Source organism: Frieseomelitta varia, unplaced genomic scaffold (genome assembly GCF_011392965.1).
Source record: "Frieseomelitta varia isolate USP_RPSP 00005682 unplaced genomic scaffold, Fvar_1.2 scaffold_215, whole genome shotgun sequence".
Classification (NCBI taxonomy): Eukaryota; Metazoa; Arthropoda; class Insecta; order Hymenoptera; family Apidae; genus Frieseomelitta; species Frieseomelitta varia.
In genome coordinates, this window is record NW_025109917.1 from 1,586,527 (window position 1) to 1,610,695 (window position 24,169).

At 34.2% G+C, this 24,169-nt stretch overlaps 3 protein-coding genes across 5 annotated transcripts in view; 2 read left to right on the forward strand and 1 right to left on the reverse strand.

Annotated features, from left to right (window-relative positions):
- Positions 1–14,914, forward strand: part of LOC122527332 (plexin domain-containing protein 2) — a 29,421-nt gene extending 14,507 nt beyond the window's left edge. Inside the window, exons 2-8 of the mRNA XM_043651414.1 lie at positions 10,405–10,886; positions 11,052–11,393; positions 11,728–11,920; positions 12,009–12,218; positions 12,331–12,729; positions 12,828–12,964; positions 13,047–14,914. Of these exons, the coding sequence (XP_043507349.1) occupies positions 10,405–10,886; positions 11,052–11,393; positions 11,728–11,920; positions 12,009–12,218; positions 12,331–12,729; positions 12,828–12,964; positions 13,047–13,115 (1,832 nt within the window). The 3' untranslated portion in view covers positions 13,116–14,914. The remainder of the gene's footprint in view (positions 1–10,404; positions 10,887–11,051; positions 11,394–11,727; positions 11,921–12,008; positions 12,219–12,330; positions 12,730–12,827; positions 12,965–13,046) is intronic.
- A 402-nt stretch (positions 14,915–15,316) lies between these two features.
- On the forward strand, positions 15,317–16,890 carry LOC122527340 (39S ribosomal protein L47, mitochondrial). Of its 2 annotated transcripts, none has more exons than XM_043651425.1 (5): positions 15,317–15,572; positions 15,932–16,078; positions 16,140–16,354; positions 16,441–16,600; positions 16,682–16,890. In XM_043651425.1, the coding sequence occupies exons 1-5, from the start codon at positions 15,451–15,453 to the stop codon at positions 16,821–16,823; spliced, it is 786 nt and encodes a 261-aa protein (XP_043507360.1). In that variant the 5' UTR covers positions 15,317–15,450; the 3' UTR covers positions 16,824–16,890. The 2 variants fall into 2 exon arrangements, with proteins under 2 accessions (XP_043507360.1, XP_043507359.1); XM_043651424.1 differs by having other exon boundaries at positions 15,335–15,572; positions 15,911–16,078.
- A 243-nt stretch (positions 16,891–17,133) lies between these two features.
- Positions 17,134–24,053, reverse strand: LOC122527327 (pleckstrin homology domain-containing family M member 2). 2 transcript variants are annotated; one of them, XM_043651405.1, is made up of 10 exons: positions 23,811–24,053; positions 22,699–22,894; positions 22,429–22,616; positions 21,624–21,818; positions 21,287–21,542; positions 19,839–21,082; positions 19,549–19,773; positions 18,847–19,428; positions 18,667–18,786; positions 17,134–18,569 (listed from the first exon to the last, which is right to left on the reverse strand). In XM_043651405.1, exons 1-10 carry the CDS (start codon positions 23,898–23,900, stop codon positions 18,453–18,455), a joined length of 3,213 nt encoding a protein of 1,070 aa, XP_043507340.1. In that variant the 5' UTR covers positions 23,901–24,053; the 3' UTR covers positions 17,134–18,452. The 2 variants fall into 2 exon arrangements, with proteins under 2 accessions (XP_043507340.1, XP_043507339.1); XM_043651404.1 differs by having other exon boundaries at positions 19,839–21,542.
- Between the last annotated feature and the right edge of the window lie 116 nt (positions 24,054–24,169).

Here is a 24,169-nt window from a genome sequence, read left to right on the forward strand (position 1 = left end):
ACAATTTTGGAACAAAAAAATTCTCGACGTGCGTGGACACGTCATTCCAGCGCAAGAGGTTAATCTAAACTTAAACCTAACTTTACCTGACTTAATCGAAACTTAAAATGCGAGCTGCTTTGTGTGAAAATGGGAAAGAAAGATGTTAAAAGTTACGTGTCAACGTGAATAACAATCAGGAACGAAAGTGCAATAGCCGATCGCGACTGCATATTTGCAGAACGAATGAAAGTCGATCGTACACAGTTGCAAAGTTAACGCACAAAAATGATTTTGCGACCGCAAAAATCCTACCCGCTCAGGTTTTACGAACGGCGAACTTTCCATAGAGGGGGGGCACGGATCCCGCGACCGCTTTTCATAGCCGTAAATCATGCCAGTTATTTTTCTATGAGCGCCACTTACGACTACAATTGTGCCACGAGGCGGTACGAGGACATCGCGAACGCGTTTAAACGACTCGGCCTTTGGTAGGAGCGCCAGCAATTACTCTGAACAGCGCGAGCGAATTGTCGCGCTCGGTCGCTCCTTTTGCTGTGTATACGTACAAAGAATAAAAACGATAAAACGATACGCGCCACGTGCGTGGTGTCTATGCAGACGACGATCGAACATGCGTCGAATGTCTGTCGGAGGCGATTCAAATTGAAAAGAGTGGCTGTCCTCTACTGAACAGCGTCTAACATCACGTCACAAGTACGGAACGATTGGCGGTCGTCGTCGTCCATGCGGTGAGAACGCTTTCGACGCAACAGAGGAAGAAAATCACAGCTGGAAGCCGTATTCGTGCACACGGCGAACATCGTCCTCAATCGTGAAAACTTTCCACGTGTCATTGAACCATTAGAGGAATGAAAGGGGCCACGACCTTTTCCCTTTATTCGTGCCCCGCCCGATAGAAAGTGTTACGGATACGTAGAGCTCGTGCTGTTCTCCACTGCTTGCTGCTCTTCGCCCTTATTCTAAGACGAACGAAAATAACAAATGTTTGGCATAAAAATTGAATTCAGAGCAGAAGGGTCGATATATGGAACCGCCGACGTGTCGTTAAAATTTGCCGCAAAAAGAACAAGCACCTTCTTTGTTTCGTAGGAAATTTCTCTTTAATTACAGACCTTTCGAGGAAACAAAGAGTTGAACTTGGAACGGAACTTCCTTGCGCGTACTTGGCGATCTGGTAAAAACGTTCGCCGCGAAAGAGAAATGGCTCGGTGCAACGTCGGGGAAAGGGATCTCGTTTCGCGACGTTTCCACGTCTCTTCTTAAAACAATGCACGCATGCCGACGAGAATCGCGGAAAACAAGATGCAGACAGATCGAAAGAAAGAAAGAAAGGAGCAGCTTGATGTTCTTAATTGCTCGAAGATATAGATAATGCAAACACACGTTCTGTGTAACGTGTTCTCAGAAAAGAACATAAAATGGGTTTTACCTAGCCTCTGTTCACTGGCTAAATACACAGTTAACCTAAATTCTGGAATTCGGATGCTTTTACGACTTTCGAAATTATTTTTTCATGCTCTTTTAAGCATTCTTCGTTCTAATCGTATATACATACATTTACGTATATTTACTCGTAATCGAATAACTCCTATTTTGTTGCGAATGCAGGGTAAGTAGAAAAAAAGAGTTCATAATTTGTAGGATAGATAATATTTGTCAAAACATGAAAAAAAATTCTAATAAACTAAGAATCAACAGTTTCAAAGTTATAAACGATTTTTTTTTTCTTTTATTTTTAACCTACATTTATTAGGATTTTCTTTATTCATGTTTCGTAGTATCTACTCTAAAAATTACAAACTCTTTTTTTCTATTCACCCTGTATATCGACATACTGATTTTTGACAATCACTCCCTCGTGTTTTGTGGTGGCAATACTTATTTATAGATCGCAACGCAAACAGGAAATGGAATTACTACACGACATTTCTTGTACGTCGTGCATACGTATGATTTGTGCCATATACAAACGTGGATGGAAACCGCGTTGGGCAAAAGTGAAAGAAACGGAAAGGAAGAGGCAAAGAGAGATAGTTCCTATTACGTAGGCCGCGTGCATCGCGCCACTTCCGGATATATGTTAAACCTTTACGTAACATCGAATAATCTTATCTCTATCGACATCTATAATTGCACGGTTATGCTTGTATCTCGTCTCTCGTTTCGATATTATTTTGTTATCTCTTTCACTGCGAAAGATCTTGTACGAGATCTTGTTAGTAAATTTTTCTGCAGTGTCCCACAAAAGGGAGATATTCGTTGTTGATTTCCGGAACGTGCAATAGACTCTTACTCGAATTCAGATAATTATTAATTTTCAATCGGATCGCAACGAAACGGAATTCTCAATATTATATTTAAAAATAATTTATATTTAATTTATATTTCAATTTAAATAATATTACATTTAAAAATAATCTGTATTTAATTTATATTTAAATTTAAATAATATTACATTTAAAAATAATCTATGTTTAATTTATATTTAAATTTAAATAATATTACGTTTAAAAATAATCTATATTTAATTTATATTTAAATTTAAATATTATATTTAAAAATAGTACAATAATATTAATAATAATTAAAATAATATATTAATATATTGATAATAATTAAAATAATATATTAATAATATTTGGAATGAATATAATATTTAAAAATAACAGCAACTTAGTTACCCAGAAGAAGAACGGATTTCATAATGTACAATATTTTTGAATGCCTTCCGAGAAACCCTTCCTTCTTTCTTACTTCGAACTTTCGAAGTATTTCTTCGATACAGTTCTTGAATCTATCGGTTCTCAATATTGCGCGTGATGTTCGTTCTCCATTCGAAAATAAACGACGCGCAATCTCCACTAAGGAGAACCACTTTCAGAGATTATTGCGAATGTTTCATTGGAAAAGGCGAGCCACGCGCACTTCGATCGAAGCGCTGTGACTCGATATCGTCGAGGACGACGCCGGAAATGCAAGAATGCACGCGCGTCAGCATTTTTCCAATATGCAAACGATGCATGCACGTTTTTTTCACGGCGAGTAGACGCGTATCTGGCGAGCGCGAAGACGTTCAGGAACGAGTTCTGGCGAAGCTATTTTTACGGGGTGTCGCGTATGATACGGGACAATCGTGAGTCACGTTTTAAAAACTGGTTCTATCGTGGATCGCGTTTTATGCGTTCACGCGTTTTGCTATACATAGTTGCCGGTCGAATGCACGGATCGCAAACGACGTGCACTTATACGATTCAACTTGGCAAACGGCCTTGAGGCAGAGAGTATCGAAGAGCTCCTTTTCGGCGTGAATCGAACTCGACGAGTCTCGTGTTTCCTCTCTCGTCTCTTCTCGCCGTGGTGACTTCAAAACGTGGCGCATTTTATCCAGAATTATCCGTTCTCCCCTCTCCTATTCTGTTCTGTGTCAATTTACTCGATAGTGTTAGTAATCTCTAAACTATAAATGTTTATACATTTATGAAAAAAAACTGATGCTGTTAACTGAACGATTAGATGACCAAGAATTTCCATAATCGTGGAATTAAAATTTGACTCTGTTGCTCTGCTCTGTCTATAATAATTTACTTAATAGCGTTACTAATTACTAAATTACAAATGTTTATACATTTATGAAAAAAAGCCCGAATGATTTGATAATTAAGAATTTCCATAATCGTAGAATTAAAATTTGACTCTGTTGCTCTGCTCTGTCTATAATAATTTACCTAATAGCGTTACTAATTTCTAAATTACAAATGCTTATACATTTATGAAAAAAACCCGAATGATTTGATAATTAAGGATTTCCATAATCGTAGAATTGAAATTTGACTCTGTTACTCTGCTCTGTCTATAATAATTTACCTAATAGCGTTACTAATTTCTAAATTACAAATGTTTATACATTTATGAAAAAAACCCGAATGATTTGATAATTAAGAATTTTCATAATCGTAGAATTAAAATTTGACTCTGTTGCTCTGCTCTGTCTATAATAATTTACCTAATAGCGTTACTAATTTCTAAATTACAAATGTTTATACATTTATGAAAAAAACCCGAATGATTTGATAATTAAGAATTTCCATAATCGTAGAATTGAAATTTGACTCTGCTCTGTCTATAATAATTTACCTAATAGTGTTACTAATTACTAAATTACAAATGTTTATACATTTATGAAAAAAGCCCGAATGATTTGATAATTAAGAATTTCCATAATCGTAGAATTAAAATTTGGCTTTGTTGCTCTGTTCTGTCTATACTAATTTAGCTAATAGCGTTACTAATTTCTAAACTATAAATGTTTATACATTTATTAAAAGAAAAACTAATGCTGTGAACCGGATAATTTGGTAACCAAGAGCTTCCAAAATCGTAGAATTAAAAAAATTTGACAAAAGACGAATTAACCTCCCTGCGATGCTCGAATTTTTCCAGTTCAATCTTACTTTTCTTTTAACAGAAAAGAAAGTTCTTATTTATCGTGCAGCCGGTGTTTGGAAAAAATTGTTGAAACAGCCAACAGTCAAAGTTTCAGTTTGTTTTGTTTACGCTCGTTGTTTCAGTTGAAATTCAAAGTGTTTAAAAAATCGGACACGTCCGCGAAGAAAATGATGTTGCGAGCGATATAGAACGCGGAGTTACGTGGTTCTGGATATTATATCACGGTATCTGAGAAACTATGTACGGTACAGTCGCCGGAGAAAGAACAGACGAGTCACCTTCGAGCATATTCCGAGTTCCTCAAGGACGAGCAACGACGGATTCCGGTCCAACTATGGTCGGTCGATTACCTGTACCTGTCTAGTAGCTTTACACGCAGACCTGCTTCTTCCGACCTTTTCGTTTATCGGGAAGAATTTCAGATCGCACGCTCCAACGTCGCGCGAAGTTTCAATCTTTTACTTCAATCTCAAAGCGTTGAATAATCAAGGCGATCGATAGATCAAATAGACAAGACTCGATGTATTACGAAAAGTGATCCACGTTCTGACGACTTACAGTCGATTGGAAATTAAACAGCATCGTGATGTGGAGGATTCGCGTGATGACGAATGCAAGTTTTGAGATAAAGGGCTGAAACTCGACTTTCATACATATTTCGTACTTTAAAGTATTTGAAAGTTAGATTTTTTATCAATATGTATAGCAAAAGACTTTGACAATCAATCGTGCATCTTGACAAATTTTTGACCATCGTGGAAGAATATGATCGCAAGGGAGAGCGTATATATCTCGTGTACGAAGGGCAATAGAAAAAGACGCAGAACTCTTTATCAAGAAAAGAAAAAAAAAGAGTATGATTCAACTACTTCTTGATAAATTTGTAAAGACCAGATACTACTTTTTGATAAATTTGTAAAGACCAGATACTAGTCTATAGTGCTATTTATTTAAAATTAAGTGTTATTTATTTAAAACATCGGATACTAGTCGAAGCGTTATTTATTCATATGCTAATACAACTCTTATTTAATAAATAAATATTTTAAAAACACTTTGATTTTTTCTTTTTTACGCTGCTGTACATTTCAACCTTCGTACACATTTTAAGAATCAATTAGGTACGAAAGCCGAGGACCGCCTGTATGTTTTGTAATCTTTCTCGTGGAAAAAGATCGACAACTCTTGGAAGGGAAACAATTTCCGATAAACTCCTAAGTTTCACCACAGAGATTTTACCAGAAGCTTTGCGAAAAATTGGATAGATATCAGATTTGCAATGGTGTATTATCTGAAGCGATAGCCGAATATATTTTTTGTTCGTTGTCGCGTGAATTTATAAAATTTGTTAAATTTGGAAAAAAACAGAAACTTGGCGCACAAAGAGACTTACGTAACGCGTGCAAATGTATATTTTGCAATCGCGTAATTGGATGACACGGTAATTAAGTAACGATTGCTCGTTGAGCGATATATTTATACACGGAAACTAACGTAAACGCGCGTGTTACGTATAAGGCAGACGTGTTGATAAGAAAAAAAAAAAAAAAATTTCAACGTCAGTTAAGGATAATTAACGAATAATAGCTTCGTGGCAGGTTGCGCGATATATTTCGTTGCCAACTGCATCGCAATAAAGATATTCAGTGCGCATATAAATTTGTGAATCCTTGGCTGTAAATTTTGCAGCCTTTTACCTCGCACATTGTAAATCAAATCTGTTTGCCTTTTGTTCGTACGCTGCACTTAGGTTTCAATATTTAATCATTAGCGGGACCAGAGTTAGATGTAATTTCGATATTTAATCATTATCGGGATCAGAATTAGATGTAATCAGTCTTTAGTTAGGTTAGGTTAAGTTAGATTAAGTTTAGGTAGGTTAGGTTAGGTTAGGTTATTGCCGAATGTTTCGAATGTCTCGTTTGAAAAGTAGATTGTAGATTAAAATCGTGAATCGAAGGAAATATTGATGTTACGATCGGATGTCCAAGACGACGGATGTTAGAACTTCGCGGTTAGAAAACGCGGTTAAATTTCCCGTGACGCGGGAAGTTTAGCAACTATTTCGCTGTACTAAATCCTCGAAAGGCAGATAATTTTGCTTACAAAGCGGATACAGAGTTTTTACCCGGTGAATCTATAGCGAGATTCAATTCTTTGCTTCTTGTTGGAGTTAGAACACCAGCTATCAATATTTAGTACAAATTGCATGCTTCTTGAGAAAAATATTGTCACGAGTATTGTTATATACGTTCAAATTTTGGAAAATTTCGGAAAGTGTTGACGGTACAAAGTACAGATGGCCTCGAGTAATTCGAAATGTCGATGACCTCGTTATCTATTCGAAAATTTCGAATTTCGTGATTTTTCTTTTTTTTCGTGATTCGAAGCTCGGCCAAGAGAGAGTACAAAATTGAGGGATAAGGAATGCAACACTTGCAGCGTGAATAAAGATTGTTCGAGTCATGTGTATTCCGAACGTTTGATGTTTTGTGAACGCGATTTTTCCGAAGCAGATGTACGATCAATCTGGAAAATAAAATATCAAATCTGTATTGATAATATTTCATTGCAATTGAAAATTAAAATATTCAAATCTAAATAAATGATGAAAAGGTATCTTATTACACCATTATTAACAGTTTGAAAGACTTTTCGAATATATATATATATATATATATATATATATATATATATATATATAATACTCGAAAAAAGAAGTGACTTATTGTTAGATCCAAAAAGAATTCGGATGTTAATCTTCTTGAACAAAAGTTTCGTACGTTTTTATTTGTATTTTGTTTAACTGTGGCCAATTTAACTGTTAATTTCAGTTCTCAATGCAAGAAGTAAATCATAAAATAAAGTCAATGCTTCAAGTTTTGAAATCTCGCAAGATTTCGGATTCGAAAGATGAGGTCCGAGAGTTGAAAAATTAATTTCGAAGCTTTAGTACGCAGTGCGTGTAACATTGACATTGCTGCTGAAATTCCGGCCGGCAATCAAAAATATTACGTCATAGCAGATAACACCGAGAGAAGCAACAACAGAGGCAGGGTTTATACCGTCGGACGCGTGGGTGTGTCACGTGTATAGTTTTTCATTGCGTTCCGCCGCAGAAACGTCTGGAATTTCTTCAACGCAGCCATGCCGTGACCCGTCGAAAAATGTACTTGTCCTATGACAACGGGGCCATTTATAACCGAATGAGTATTTTAAAATAATTTTCAAAGAAAAAAAAAAAAGAAATGACAGAGAATTCGAGTATTAGTTAATATATTTGTTGGATAAATAATCAGAAATGAGACGTGAATAACAAAAGTAGAAAAGAGATAGCTGTAGGAGAGCAGCAAGGTAGGTAGTTCTTAGGCAAGTTTAAAGAACAATTATTCAACGGACGCTGCATCGTTGCGGTCTCTCTGTTGGTGGATATCGGGAGACCATCCGGAACATCGGCGCCACATGTCTTGCAACACAGCCGGTTACGACGTAAAACTTAGAAGCCAGCACACCATTCAGGAAGAAACAATAAAACTCCAAACCGTAAATACAAAATATTTCACACGGATTTAGACGAGGAGGAGCCAGAGAATGCTTGTTCTCATTCGATGAAAAGAGTACAGACGTCGCCGTAACTCACGCCGATGTTCAAATGAAACGAAGAACGTAGAAATTAAATTAAGTAGAAAGGGTTAAGCTGATTACGATGCGCGTAAAATTATTATTTATTACTAGCCTACCGGTACAATTGGCCACTGATGGAGAAGTTTAAGATATAAGATTTAATTCCTCTTTTTTTTTTTTTTTACGATCCTCGAAGGACTAAACTGATCAAGTACTTCAGTAAATACAAATTACTCTTACCACCAAAAGTCGAAAGATATCCCGACTTGCTACTTTCTCTAAAGACTTTAAATCTTTATTCTTATTTTCTAGTTATTTTCTACAGATGTAGCTGTAATGAAAAGCTCAAATGAGATTTCCGAAGCTTAAATTAAAAAAATATATATACCTCTTTTATGCCTGATAAAAATATACCTCTGCATGTACATAGCCAACTGATGATCAATTTTCTGTACTTATGAGGATGTAAAAAGCCGCCCACGCGCGCTTCGTGTCTGATTCTGGGTGATTTTCAGCCACTCGCGAGACCGCATTAACGATTGAATTTTATGTCGTTGACCTTTCCTGTCCACGATCGATACCTACCTATCGTTCCGTGAAGAACAAAGGTTAACGTGCAACAGCTACGCGACTCGGAGCTGTAACGACCGCTTGCTTCGCAAGCTGTTGTTCGCTTGCTTTCTCGATTACTTTCACGGAAACATTCACGGCGCATGAAAAATAAAAATTTCCACTGTCAAGATACTGTTCTTTCTCTCTCTTTTTTTTCGAATACAAACGATCGATAGAAGTATTTTAATAATTCCTTAGGCACGGTCGACGACGCCGACAAACTAAAATCGATTGGGGTATCATCGTGAGTCGTTCATTCCCGTACAGTCTCGACGCTATTAGAATTCGAAATTTCTGTCCGATCGATCGGCTCAAGGCCTCCGCGTGTCGCGTGTCGTCTTCGTGTCGTCGATGAACAAGCACACAAAAAAAAAAAGACAAGTATTTGCCTCGAGATCACAATCACAAGTGATCCGATCGAGGATCCTCGACGATCCTCCTTCTTGTTCCCGTTCTCGAGAACGCGAGAGCCTCCCCCGAGAGAGAGTCGTGTGCGTCAGACAGGCGTATTTTCGTCGAAAAGCGTGCTGGACGATACGCGGACGAATAAAGGCTAACGACATTCGAATAAATTGGCGTCTCTTTAGCAGAGAGCCCGTGGGGAGACGGGTAACGATTGGCAGTTGAACGTTTAATCGAGCCACGTTTCAGAGCATGAAAATTTATACTGACGTCAAGCTTCGTACATTCTCGACTATATGTCGGATCGTCAATTATTGCTTTATCCGGTCGCGATAGTTTGTCACGACCGGCCGACATCCTGTTCTTCTGCTGCTCGTTTCGTCGCCTCGACATTTTTCTTCCCGAGGTGGGAACAATTTATTGGAAATGTCGATTTACTCGTGTACGACGCACAGAGTGTAGATTTTCAAAAGAAATTCGCCTGCGCGGCAACTATGACACTCGTAATAGGTAAACTCGTTGTTAACTCTTTCGCAATTTTATGATTTCTCTGCAGAATGCAGAGAAAATTTGAATTGTATACATGAATGCGTGAATCGTTACGTTACGTTGAATAGCCATTCATCCGTAGCAACTTTGAGCGAATGAAACGAACTGGATCACTTGCAATTAGCAAGAGATCGATGCTTGGAATTTATACCGATCTGGGCCACAGTCTGTATGTTTAATGTAGGCCAGCCGATGTAAAACGATCGAACGACCCCTCTGCTCGACGAGCGGACCATCGAGCGTGCAATCCGCAAATTGATCCGAATCGTCGTACGCCGAGACACGCTGTGTCGCGTCATCGTCGCAATGAAAATCCCTGACAAACGCTTGTTTGCACTCGTATCCTGTCCGCGATCGAGACGCGTATCGAAAAGGAACGACCCGGAATTTACGATCGACAATACGACTATCACTTTAGTCTACGTACTTATGATCTGGTTCGTTCGAATTATCATACCAGTGGTTCTTTGACCGTTCCACTTCTGAGCATCTCTAAAATCTTGATAATAAATTCTTAGCTCGAAAAGTGGATTTTTGACGTGGAGGCCATCACCTGACATCCACGAAAGAAAAGAATTAGAAAGTTGAGAAATGTTCATCTAGAGAAATTCATTTTCGAATTATCTCCTCCCCTAGAAAGTAAATTGTCCCCTCGGTGGGAACGACGATGTTACGCAGTTTGATTCGATCGACCAGTCCTCGTGAAAAATTCTCATTTTGTTAAACGTGTCCCCTCTACTGACTAAAGTTCACCTCGAATATTTCTAGATCGATGCCATTACGAATTGGGATATTCGGGAGGACGGTCGTTGCACGGGCCAGTTAAATTTGCTTTCCTGCCCTCCGAGGATGCAGTCGACGACGGTGAAGAAGCTCTGGCGAGGTTTCGTCGAGGGATCGAAGACGAGAAACCGGACCCTCCGACCGAACGAATCCCACCGGAGGAACAACAGCAGCAACAGCAACAACCAGAGCAACAAGTCGCCCCGCAACAGTCACAACCGCAGCCGCAGTTGCAGCCGCAGCAACAACAACCGCAGACGATTGTGAACGCCTCGAACATACCGGCGAACGTTTCCTATTTGACGGATTACCCGACAGAATCGACGCTCGCTACGTCATCTCCGTCCTCGACTACGGTTTCGTCGGGCAAACAGGTGACACGCGGTGGAGTCTCCAGAGGGAACAAACCGGAGACGTCAACGCCGGTAATAGCAATCTATGGAAAGAATTCCTCGTCCAAAGTACCGGTAAGACTCGACGTATTTCCTCATCAAAGTCAAATCAGCGGCCAAGCAATTTGTACTTGTGACAAATTTATAAAATGCTGTTTATAAATATTTAGAAAATACAAGAGGTGCCTGTCGTCGTACACCCTAAATTAAGATTGCAAAATTATGCCCCTCTCTTTACAGGTTCCGTCCATAGTTTTGGAAGATAAGTCAAATTCTGTGAATGGAACCACCGAGATTAATAAAAATTCCACGAAAGGCACAGAGACCGTGGTAGAGCCAACGGAGAGCAAAGACGATTCCGACAGCAATATCGGAGACATATCCATCAGCAAGTTTTCAGAGTTAAGTAACACGACTTTGTCCCAGCACAACATTACGAAAATGGAGTACGATACGCATCAATATTACAACAGCACGTTCATCATCGACGAGGCTGTGGGGAAAAAGTACTGGGTGGATATAAACAATCATCCAGATTTGAAAGTCAATTACTTACTTAGCCAGAGCCATCGACGAGCTGCGGTGAGTATAACACGCGTCTGCCACTTTTTCTTCGCCTATACCATCCCGTTGGTTTTTGAGGATTTGCTCATTTTTCAATGTACGTTGAAATATTTATTCAAAGTGTTCCCCGTTCTCATCTGCTATGAAATAGTGACTGAATATTTGAAATTGAACGAAGACAGAGGTGAAATGAAACGTTTTAATTACACAGGGAGACTTAGGGAACCGAGAAATTCAAGAAAATGAAATTAAACTTACAATTAGTGTACAAGTAAAGACGTTCGCAGCGTGAATTCAATTTTTTGTTCTTTTTTTCTTTTTATCAATTTTTCTCTCCTTTTTGTCCTGATAGACAGTGAAGTTGAAGTTCGATTTCCCTTTCTACGGTCACAAAGTTCGTAACATCACCATCGCCACCGGTGGATTCCTGTACACAGGCGAGTACGTTCACAGCTGGCTAGCCGCCACGCAATATATCGCGCCGTTAATGGCAAATTTCGATACGCGACTATCTAACGATAGTTACGTGAAATACGTTGACAACGGTTAGTAACAAACACCGCTAATAAGTTACAATAAAGTTACAATAAAGAAGATACAAATTCTAAGTAGACGAGAGTGTGAAAATTGCAGGAACAGCATTTACGGTTGTATGGGAAAAAGTGGTATTGCAGGACAAACCTGATGCAGGACCATTCACTTTTCAAGTGACTCTGCATCAAAACGGCGACATTGTGTTTGTGTACTCGGTAATCCCTCTGACAGTGGACCTCATCGAGGACACGGCGCATCCTGTTAAAGTTGGACTTAGCGACGCTTATATCATGGACAGAATAGTTTTCTGTAAGTGTTTAGTCCTATTTTCTTTTACAGCCATTGTAATGTCAGAAATTTCGTAAATTGTAAAAGACAGTAACTGAATCTGAATTATTTCTCTCTTCTCTTTTTCTCGCAGTTGTTCGCAGAAAGACAATTTACGAATATCATCGCGTAAACTTTAATCGGCAGGACATTAAGAATTGGACAGTGATTTATCTGCACGCATTGCCTACCTGTTTAGAAATGGATAATTGCAGAGATTGCTTGACGAAACTGAAAGGCTTCGAATGCAAGTGGTGCTCGGAACTGAATCAATGCAGTACCGGAACGTCTAGATCGCGGCAAGATTGGCTGTTGAAAGGATGCGATGTTCGGATGATAAAAGAAGTTGACAATTGCCCGTTACCAAATACAACGTGTAAGGAACATGTCGACGAGTACAATCATATTTTGCGCATGCATTCGGAAGAAACTGTTACCGTTAGCGAAATGAATGCGAAACAAGAGAAGCCTGGAACGAGTCCTTTAGAGCGTTGTAAGATTTCAATTTCATCCAGTTATTGATATATATTAATATAGATTTACAATCGTTCAATACAGACGTAATGATATTTTACTTTTACATGTTCTTAGCTCGGAACAATATGAACATGGGAGTTTCGGGAATTATTGGAATTCTCCTTGTAATTGGTTTAGTCGTGGGTTTAGCTGCATGGGCTGCGTATGCTTACCGCAATCCTCATAGCACATCCGGACAAATGTTAATTAGGGTAAGGATTATTACCATTTGTTATGAGTAGGAAAAAAGGAATAGGCTACTTTAAATAAATATTTTATTCTCCCTTTAAACAGTATCGACCAAGTCAATGGAGTTGGCGAAGAGGAGAAGCACGTTATACAGCAGCAACGATTCACATGTGAAGACGTGTAATCGAGACGCAATCAGCAATTAGTACAGAACTGTCGGACCAAACTTCCTATTAAATATACACTGTATTAAGTCTGCGAGTTTATGTACAGAAACGTTTGCCTGCGATGACGCATGTGTCGCTCTGTTAATTGCCATATGTCTATGCATCAAATCTATTTGTTAATCTGAAATAACGTATTCAATTACTATCGATATAAAAAAAAAATTATGTATTGGAAATGGGAACAAAACAGAAGTATTTCAAGTTGTTACAAAACAGAAGTATTTCAAGCAAAATTAATTAGAGAATTATCTTAAACTCGTTACGCTGATTTTTGAAAGAATGGCAATTAAACTACTAGTGACAGAAGTATAGAATACTAAGAAGACTATTAAAAGTGACCTTCATTGTATCAGCGGACGGTATAACGAAAGTTTATCGAGATTTTAAATTTTGTACAGTAATGTTATATTATAAAAACACGTAAAAACGAATTTATACTTACTGTTGCCCGTAAAAATAACTGAACTGATTTACAACGCATAATTTTTGTAAAGTTTTCTTTCGAAGTAAGTTACACTGTGTTGCAATACTCGAAAGATGGAATCCTTTTAGAGCAAATAATGAGCAGCGAGAGACAAACAGAAATTGACGTTACGAACGATGATATGCGGAAACATTTGTTACGTTCCTGCAATCGGAATAATTGTAATGTCAAAAGACGGGCAAGAAATCCTCCTGGATATTGAACGTTTATGTGATTTTAGTTTCATGTGGTATACTTTGTTATTGTTTAAGAATTCGTTTTTTATCGTTATATAAACTCCAACAGTTGTTTATAAATATAAGTATATATTTATATATTTATGAATTATATATTACAATATAAATATATGTTTATAAATATATATTTATATACACGTGTGTGTATAATCTTCTCAATGTGAAGAGCAATATTTTAATAAAAATCAACCGAACGACCAAGTTCCGATCTAGCCTTTAGAAACTACAGTTCAGGTACTGTATGAGAATCAAATTTTTAACAAATTCCTCAGCAGTGTTTTAACAATTTTTAACAACCACGTAACACGTGGTTTTATTCTTTTATTCTTTTTTCTGCTAGTGGTACATTCCAAAATATGCAATTCCTATGAATGAAATAAATTGACGATATATATCCGAATGAACTGTAGTTTCATCTTTTAAATTTTAAATACGCGTATATATATATATATATATATATATACACATATATATATATATCATACGTTGATGTGTACGTATATATATATATATATATATATATATATATAAATATTTGCGTACATATGCAAAATATATAAATATATTTTATGAAAAGATTTTTAAATACACGAGCACCTTAACTTAGTAGTAATACATGAGGAAAAAAAGGCAACAGTCAAGAATTCATATACATATATCAGTAATATTAAATTACCAATGTATATAGTAGCATGTTAAAGCAATATAATTTTTATATGATTGTAAGTATAATTAATGATGAAAGGTGCCTTTAATCAACTTTTTGATACATTTATTGGCAATGGAATATTGTTAAATATTTTTATCTTATTAAAAGTTGACGTAACGTAAACGAATTTCTACTTTTTAATGAAAAAAATTGTACATTAATTTAAAAAGTAGGTGGTTCTTTTTAAATCATGTCATGAAATTGTTATGAAATTAACTTACGAAAATCACGATTAATTCTTCTTACATTATTGTATATGATCTAACTGATAGTTTGTGATAATAAATACTATAATTATTACAATAAATTTAATTTAATTTTATATATTCCTTATACTTCATTCACGTTAAGAAGAGAATAATGGAGTGAATATTTCGATCTATTTAATAAAATTTGTAAATATTTATTCACATATTTTGTAAGTTAAACAGAATATGGGATAAAAGTTCAGGGTCCAATTAGGAAAATACTATTAAAAAAGTGTAAATCAATTCTAATTTGATTCTTTTTATAGACATGTATCTGTCTTTGTCATATAATTTCGTCTTCCTTGTTTATGATGCTGCTGCATTTTCTTTTATATAGATGGCACCGTAGATGTAGACAAGGACAGCAATAGTGATTAGTTCCATTATTTCACCACTACGCGATGATAGTGTTTCAATATCTGTGAATCGATTTAATATTCATTAATGTTAATAAAAAAAGATTAATGAATTTTCATAATTAGATCTTAATTAAATCCTATTTAATATGTTATGATTTCTTTATATAATAAACTTTTATTTCATTAAATTTTATGTCAATGTTGAATCAGAAATCTTATTGTTAGTAACGAAATATACTTGGTAAAATGGCAACTTTCACCAAGATTGTGCAGATTTCGAGAGCTGTAAATAATGTGACGAAATTGTTTACAAATTTAGTTTTATCGCAAAATATTAACTCTGTTAGAAGTTCAATGTTCATTCAAAGGTTTTTATGACTCTTTCTATATTATTTTTATTCAATAAGTTATTGTGAATTCAATAAATTTAAAGGTTATGTGTTGAATAATTTTTTTTATTTAGCGTAAACGCATGTACATACATACATATGTATAGTATTAGTTTTATGAACGTAATTTTTTTTTCAAACGATTATACATTTTTATAATTATTATATTTAATACTTGATGTTTGATGTATACTTTCATCTATAACATATAAGAATTAATAACAATAATTATATTAATTTAGCATGTAAATATGTAAATGTCCATTAAGTTGCAAAATTAATGTTTATGCAATGCAGAAATGGTTTAAATTATTTAGGATGCCTACTTTACAATGTGGTCTCATTCACACTACATCTAAACGTAATGACTTGATGGAATTTTTTGATGATCCAAAAAATTGGGACAAAGATAAAGTACGTGTAGGCCGTTCTTGGCGAAAAGATGAACTAAGATTAAAAAGCAATGAAGAACTTCATAAATTATGGTAAAACACAAATCTTACAAAATGTAACAATATCTTACAATAATAAAAATTATTAACATAGGTATGTGTTATTAAAAGAACGCAATATGCTGTTAACAATGGAAGAAATTTATAAGCAAGAACATAAATATTTTCCAAATCCTGAACGAATTGATAAAGTTGAAGATAGCATGGCTAACTTAGAGTCAGTAGTTCGTGAAAGGAATAGAGCATATTACATGCTTGAAACTGGAACAACTGGAGAACGACCCGTATCATTAAGATATAGTCCTCTTGGTAAAATTTTATATTTTTATTTTATACGTTATAAAATATGTAAAAATTTTGTTATACATCAGTTATATTTGAATTCTATTTTATAGGTTTGCGTTACCGTTATCGATTGCGGCAGTATTCTAGACCAAAACATGCAAATTCTGAATGGCACAAAACACATAAATTTGGTTATGGTGGATATGCAGTGTCTAAATTTTTGCGACTTTATAGAGAGAAATTATGGAATGAAAAACGTAAATCAAGAAAGTATGTATTTTTCCAGTATAATTACAAAATAATTTTTTAACTGAACCACTTCTTAATCTGTAAAAATCTTTGTTGTTTCAGTCGTCAAATAAATAGGGTAGCTACTTTGATGCGGATTTTCCCGAACCTTGATATGGAAGCTGTGAAAGAACAGTATCCATTGGCAGATATAGAAAAGGTAAAGAAGTTGAGAAAGACAGATGGACATTTTGTACGTGATTAAATGCCTTTTTTCATTACATAGAATTAAAATAGAGTAATATTGATAAAAATATTTTAAATTAAGATAACATTAAATGTTATTACTTATTATCATTATATGTTGTTTTATATAAAATCAGTTTAAAACAAACAATTCAGTTTAAAAAATACCGGTATAAATTAATAATACGAAAGAATTTAATATTAAACAAGTCATAATCATGTAGAAGAATTTATTATAATAAAAATAAAGTAAAAGATACGGAATATTACTGTACTTATCCAATGTATAATTAAACTTCAAATTCTTCATTACATTGTATTAGAAAAAAGAATAAGACAAGGTTTTACTTTTATTTTGTTGACTAGTTACAATTTTATTTCTACTTATCTTTCGTTTGTAACTTTAAAGATCATTTAAAGATCACGGTGGTGACATTGTGCAAAAATTCCATGACTGTAACATTTAGGAATACTTGACATGCTTACATGCTTAATCGAAGCATGTAAGATTTATAACATCATTTTCCTCTAAATAAACTAGAAACTAATATATGTTGATTATGTTCCAATTTTATATCATGTACGCAAATTTCATATTACAGTTGCGTATATTAATAAGTCTTTTTAATTTAATATTTTATCACAACAATGCACATAGAATTAGAATTTTATTCACAATGATTTACAGCATCGATTCACGTTGTTCTTGGTAAGATAAATAACTTGTTCATTATAGAAAAAATTAGAAAATAGTATATTAATTTTCATATTAGAAGAAACTTCATTGTTATACAAAACATTTCTTCTATTTCAAAATGCATTAATGATATATAAAAAAAACTATTTCATTATAACTTTTTCTCGCTATTTATCTTCTGCAAATATCGAGTTATTAAATAAAAGCACCTTGCAAATAACAATAATTTTTAAATTTAACGGCATAATAATTCGAATTTTAATCAAAACAACAATTTTAAGATAGTAAAAGATATAAATACATATATAAAGAAAAAATATCAAAAATAAAATTAAAAAGCTGCGTTATATATTATAATTACGATTATTATCAGTATTATTAATAGGAATGTTAATTATACGTTATACACTTACTTCAAAAGCAATTTATAGACTAATCTTTCATTATAGAAGCTGCACTACGCCTTACTGCCATTGTATTGGTATTATTTTTAAAATCATTTGGTATCTATAGTGCACTGTCAAATGCAAATTAATTCTCATAATAAATGTGATTATATAGACATTCATGTAACTGACACAGTAATTTTACGCACTCATTATTATATTACAGTCGTGTGTTAATTATTAGTTATTCATATTATATATATATATATATATATATATTATAGTTTACGCTATTAAAAACATATTGCACCATTTTATTAAATTAACACATCAATAATTACGTATCACTAAATATTTATAATTTATATGATCTTTTGCATTCACCACTCCTCGTTAGTTGAGAAACATAAAATATTAATTTTGAGTAATTATTTGTTTATAATATATCTGATTTTATCAAATCGCTTTAATATATGAATTGATTCATTCAAATATTTATGTTTCATAATTTCTACTACTAGATATGACGATGCAATAGCTATTGTCTACTGGTACGCCTTATTGTTTAATCGATTACTGTAGGTAATAAATATCGCCATGCAAGCTCTAGTTCTTTACTGGCATCTGAGCAACGTCGATGAAGCTTATCTTCTGGCGGAAGCGTCACCATAGGAAATTCACCCTGTCGAAATATGAATCATTTTAAATTATATATTAATGAATGGAATGTAATCTTCACTTTTATATCTCGTAACAATTGAGAATAAGAAAGTTCGTACCAAACTTGCATCAGCCCATAATGTTTCTAAAATTTCTCTAAAGGTACATAATTCTGTGTAATTTGTGAAATATATAACCCAATCGCCACTACTTTCATGTACTTCTCGACATGCAAATTCCTGGAAATAACATGAAATAAAATAAAAATTATAGAACTGTCCATAATTTTAAATACATACCAGTATACACCAAGATTGTTGAGTTAAAGGTACTCTGAAGGCTGTGAGATCTTCTACAGAAGCACAAGAAAGTGTTTGTCCACGTTGTTTACCAGGAAATACTTCTTTCATAGCTACTAAATGTTTAGTAGTTGTAATAAGACTACATGGCAAAGGTTTTCTTTTTTCCGTAATATCGAACAATCCAGAAGCACTTTGAACAAAGCTTTGTAACCATTCGGATGCAGCGTATTCGTCGGGAGCAGCAAATTGAAATGCTTTATTCGGCTTTAAAAGTATCTCAAACGTATGAGGCCGATGAGAATTGGGAATTCTTCGACATCCTTGACAAAGTCCACCTTTCAATGGAATTGCTCGTTTCGGTAATCGCTGACTTACATCCGTAAACATGTAAACAACTCCACCTTTGAGAACAAAGTATCCAGCTTCCCATGGATTGGTTGGAGCATTAGGATGAAGTTGTTGATACGTATGTGGTCTGTACATAAGATCGCCTTCTTTTGTTGGACCACATGGTGTACTAGGTGGTGACATATGATCATCTTCCATATAAATGAGATTATAGTGTTCAATTTTTTCATCCTAAAATGTTAAATTACAACAATTCGTAAAAATGAAAAACAGAAAGCTAGTAATTCTTAACTAGACTAATAGCTAAGAAGAAAACTAATAACTTAATTCAAGACAATAAAATTTACATACAGGATGGACAGCAGTATCACATAGGACAGAATGCCTTAAAATATGCATGTCTTCGTAGCTCAATACTTTAACTGCTGGAAGTTTTGGTTTTATTGGAGATCTTCTTATAGCCATCTCCAAGTGAGCAATTAACTCTGAAGTTGTTTGAGAACTTCCCGTAGAAAATAAATACTGCATTTCGTAATCTGCATTTGACAATAATATTGTTTGTGCATTTGGTCCAACCTGGAAGAAATATTTCTTATTTATAGTATTTAAACGTTGCAAGTACTTAAACTTACAAAACTTACCATAATAACATCTAATTCGTTATAAGGAATAACGAATTGATTACTATATGTATGGTCTGGTTTCAAACCTGTTAAATATAACGTTTTATCTGTTAATAAAGCAATCATTGGTTTACTTTCCCCATTTGTCATGTACGAACTCCTAACTTTATATACTTTATATAATTCTTCCGTTTTATCTCTATAAATATGTTTCTTAAAAAGTTCTCGTAATTTTAAGCTAACTTTTTCTCCACTAAATTCTTGTTTCCCTGCCGCCACATTCTCTTGTATTTCTCGATCTAGGTTATCATTAAATTCTTTAAAAGAATCATAACTCGTTTTAACACCTTTGATGTACAAAGGATTCGTTTTTTGTGATTTTTTATTTCTTTTAACCTCGAATTTTCTCTCTGTAATAGATTTCAGAAATCTGCTTAGTAACGATGTTTTAGACGGGGCTTGTCTTAAAGGTGGAGGTGCTAATAATTTGTTGCTATTTTCTCCTGTTAGTATTGATGTCATGTTACGTTTTTTTGATGGTGAAGCTAAATGTCTGTTACTTCTACGTTCCTCCATATCCGATGTGGTAGTATTATCAACGTCCGACCAATCGCTAGAATTAGATTTTTTCGAATTAGATGGACAAGGCATTTGAACTTTCGTTGGAGGATCTTCTACAATATTTCCATATTCTTTTTCAATAATGTATGCCTCTTGTGCTTCATTTTCTTCTAATTCGATTTCCATTTTTGGTCTGAACGCTTTACCAGGATCTTCTTGGCCTTCTGGCGCGCCTCTCTCTGAAAGTGACAATCCACAAGCACACTTGCAATTAGTTTGACATGGAACCTGTTCGCAACTCTTTGATAATCCTTTCTTTTCACAATCACTATCAAACACACTCGATGATGAAGAATAAGAATAATAATCCGAATGTGCATTTCTGGGATTAACATTTCTTTGAACATACGGAGAATCTCCATGAGCGCACCAACTATATCTTCCTTTCTGCACATCTTTTTTCTGAACCGAATTAGGTGTTAAAAAGCTCATAGAAAAATCAGCGTAATTCTCATCATCATCCAATTTCATCGTTTTTAAAATATCTTCATGAAAACTGACGCGTTTTTTACTTTCCCCGCGTTTCTTTTTGCGTTGCCTACGTTGCACTATAGCTTCAGAGCTAGAAGATGATAAAATACTGGCATCGGGCACATTGATAGTATTCAAAATACCATATGGTGGTTCTGTATTTTCACAATCTGAAATCGTCATACTAAGTTCTAAAAGATTTGTATCATTGTTGATTACATATGAATTTCGGGGATCAATATTTCTTTTAAAACTATAACTACCATCGCTGTAGTACGTAGTTCTTTTATTCAATTCTTTAATTCCGTTATCATTTTTATTACTTATTTTATCTAATTTTGACTCATCTAAACTCTTACTATAAAAATCGTAACCTTTTAAGGTATCCAAACTGGAACAATTAAGCTCATTATCATCAAGTTTTCTAGTTAAATTTTGATTCGCTATATCACTTTTCGTCATCATCGCAGTTTGAAATTTGGTAACCATTCCTGGTGATTGTGTAGGTGTTTTTCCATCTTCGCTAGAATCACTGGAGCTGAAATTTTTATTGTCTTCTCTACAGTTGTTTATCATTGTTTTGTACCTATTATTTCGATACCTTGGAGTTTCTTCCAAATGAAAATCTTCCTAAAAATACGAATGGGTGTGTAATCTACACGAAAAAAAAGATTTATATTTTTGAACATAAATTTTACTACAAAACTGTACCTCCTTGTAACTACTAGCATCTGTTTCATTAGCAAGATCCATATCACTGTCAAAAGCAATTCCACTATCACCAGGAGAAGCTAAACTCGAAGAAACACTGGATGATCTGAGATGTAATGATAATATAGTTCCAGAAGGATTCACACTCATAGGCCTTTGAGGCATGTAATTGCAAATATCAAGGTATGTGACATCCTAAGTGACAAACAATTACAATTTATTATTTTAATTTCTAAATAATTTATACATATTTTTATTAGTAATGAAACAAAAGGAATACATCATAAAAATTACACATTCTAAATAAAAATCTGTAATTCTAAATAAAAATCTGTAATTACAAATTGTTTGCAATGGGACTTTCCATAAATAAACAGAGAAGATAAATAAAATATATATGTATGAAAAATAGATTTATATGTATGATAACTTATTGCCCCTTAAATTCATAAAAACAGATTCATCTCAATATACAACTCTAAATGACAGACATAATTCATTGTTGAGATAATTGTAACCATGGGGTGATACTGATATCAACATAGGGAACATAAAATAAATATTATGAAACATGTTTATGTAAAATACGACGATTATATGTATGTGGATGTCATTAGTTTGAATTGGATATATGTATATAATATAAAAGAACATAAAATGCAATATATATATATATATATATATATATTGTAAAAATACATGGAATATTGATCTTTATAATATGAAAAATTTGAACTGAAAAATAATATCATACAATAAATTTTCTTAACATTTTATAAATATTTCAGAAAATAATTTTACATACCAGTTGCAATGTAAAAGATACATTTTCTAAACCAGCAAGAAGATTAACTAATTGGTTAGTTTTATCTGCATCTCGTACAAGTGCATGTGGAAAATATTGTTTCTTTAATGTTTTCGTATCTCGTAATAAGCAGGCTAAATAACTTTCAAAGCTGCCTTCGCTAAGAGTATGGTAAAGCCATGCTCTACCTAGAAAACATAAAAATACATTATAACTTGTTTTATGAATATTAATAAAATGTACAATGCTAAATCCACTTGTCCAATTTACCTTTTCCGATAGAAGTTAATACACTTTGAAGAGCATGAATCACAACAACAGTATCCTGATGACTAAGTTCACGAGCAGTGCCCCAATATCCATGTCTTTCTGTACGCAGTCCATGACGTAAAGCCCTATCTAACCAGTAGACCAACCATGAATCTCCATCTAAGACTACTGTACCATATAAACTTTGAGCGTAAACCTAGTAAATATAAGCAATAAATTTTGTTTATTTAATTACAAAAAGTAGATGGATCTAACTTTTAACATTGATAACTTTAATATACAAATTTATCTATGTTCTCCATTTCAGTCTAAATTTCTGTCAGTGTGATGAAGTTACTCTTAACATTAAAATTATATACTTATGCTATGTTAATTTAAAATAACTAAATATCTCGGTGAATATTTTTTAAAGAGAAATATAACATATTTATACTTGTTTAATGACTCCTATTACTATAAACATTACATTAAACAATATAAAATATTAAATGTTAAATAGTTAGGGCATTAACAACAACAAGTAATCACGATTAAGATATTGAAAGTAACTTGATTGTTCTACGAAAACGTGAAATAGTTCACAAAATGACGAAATCAAGATTTATCGATCACCGAGGATTTCATCGAACAACAATGAAATAATAATTGATTGACAATAATACGAACAAAGAGGTAAAAGCACGTACGTCAGTGGAGGAGCCACGACGTGGAACAAGATGTTGAGTAAGTTGCAAGTGAGAAACGGGAAATCATGATGACGAGAGGAGCACATGTACTTCTTCAACACAGTTTCGCGTTCAAAAACAATAAAGACAATAAAACGCATTTAACTGTTAAAGTTTGATACACGCACTACAGCGTGCAAGTGCGTGCCACCGCAGTTTCGTCATAGTTAAATATTTCAAGTAAAGTCGTATTTATCTGCGAGGAAAAAGGAATAAAAATCTATCTAAATCATTTAAAGAAGAGTTTCAGAGGAGCCGTTAATTCAGTATATATATAAAAATTCGCGTTAGAAAAGTGGATATATATACATATATATATATGTATATGTATATAGACAACGTATGGCCTTGATACGTCGTCCCTATGCCGAAGCAGACAGTACTTACCAATTTGACAGCTTTGGTTAATTCCTGAAGTATTCTTCCTTTGGACAGTACCTTGTCGGTACAAAGGTCCATGTCTTCTTGACTAGGCATATCGATATCTAATCTTACATGATTCTCAATAGACTATAATACGAATTTTGTAGGAAAAGAAAGGAAAAGTCACAGAACAGGGAAGACAGACCACAGATTCGACGCGACGTTGGTGGAGTCGCACTGACACATTCGCCGGGTAGACTCATTGATTTTAGCTAAGCGCAGGCCGGGCGGCAATATCAAACTCTTCTTCACAATCTACATACATATATATATATATTTTTTTTTTATTATTTACGACATACTTGTTGGCTTTTTATTAATTA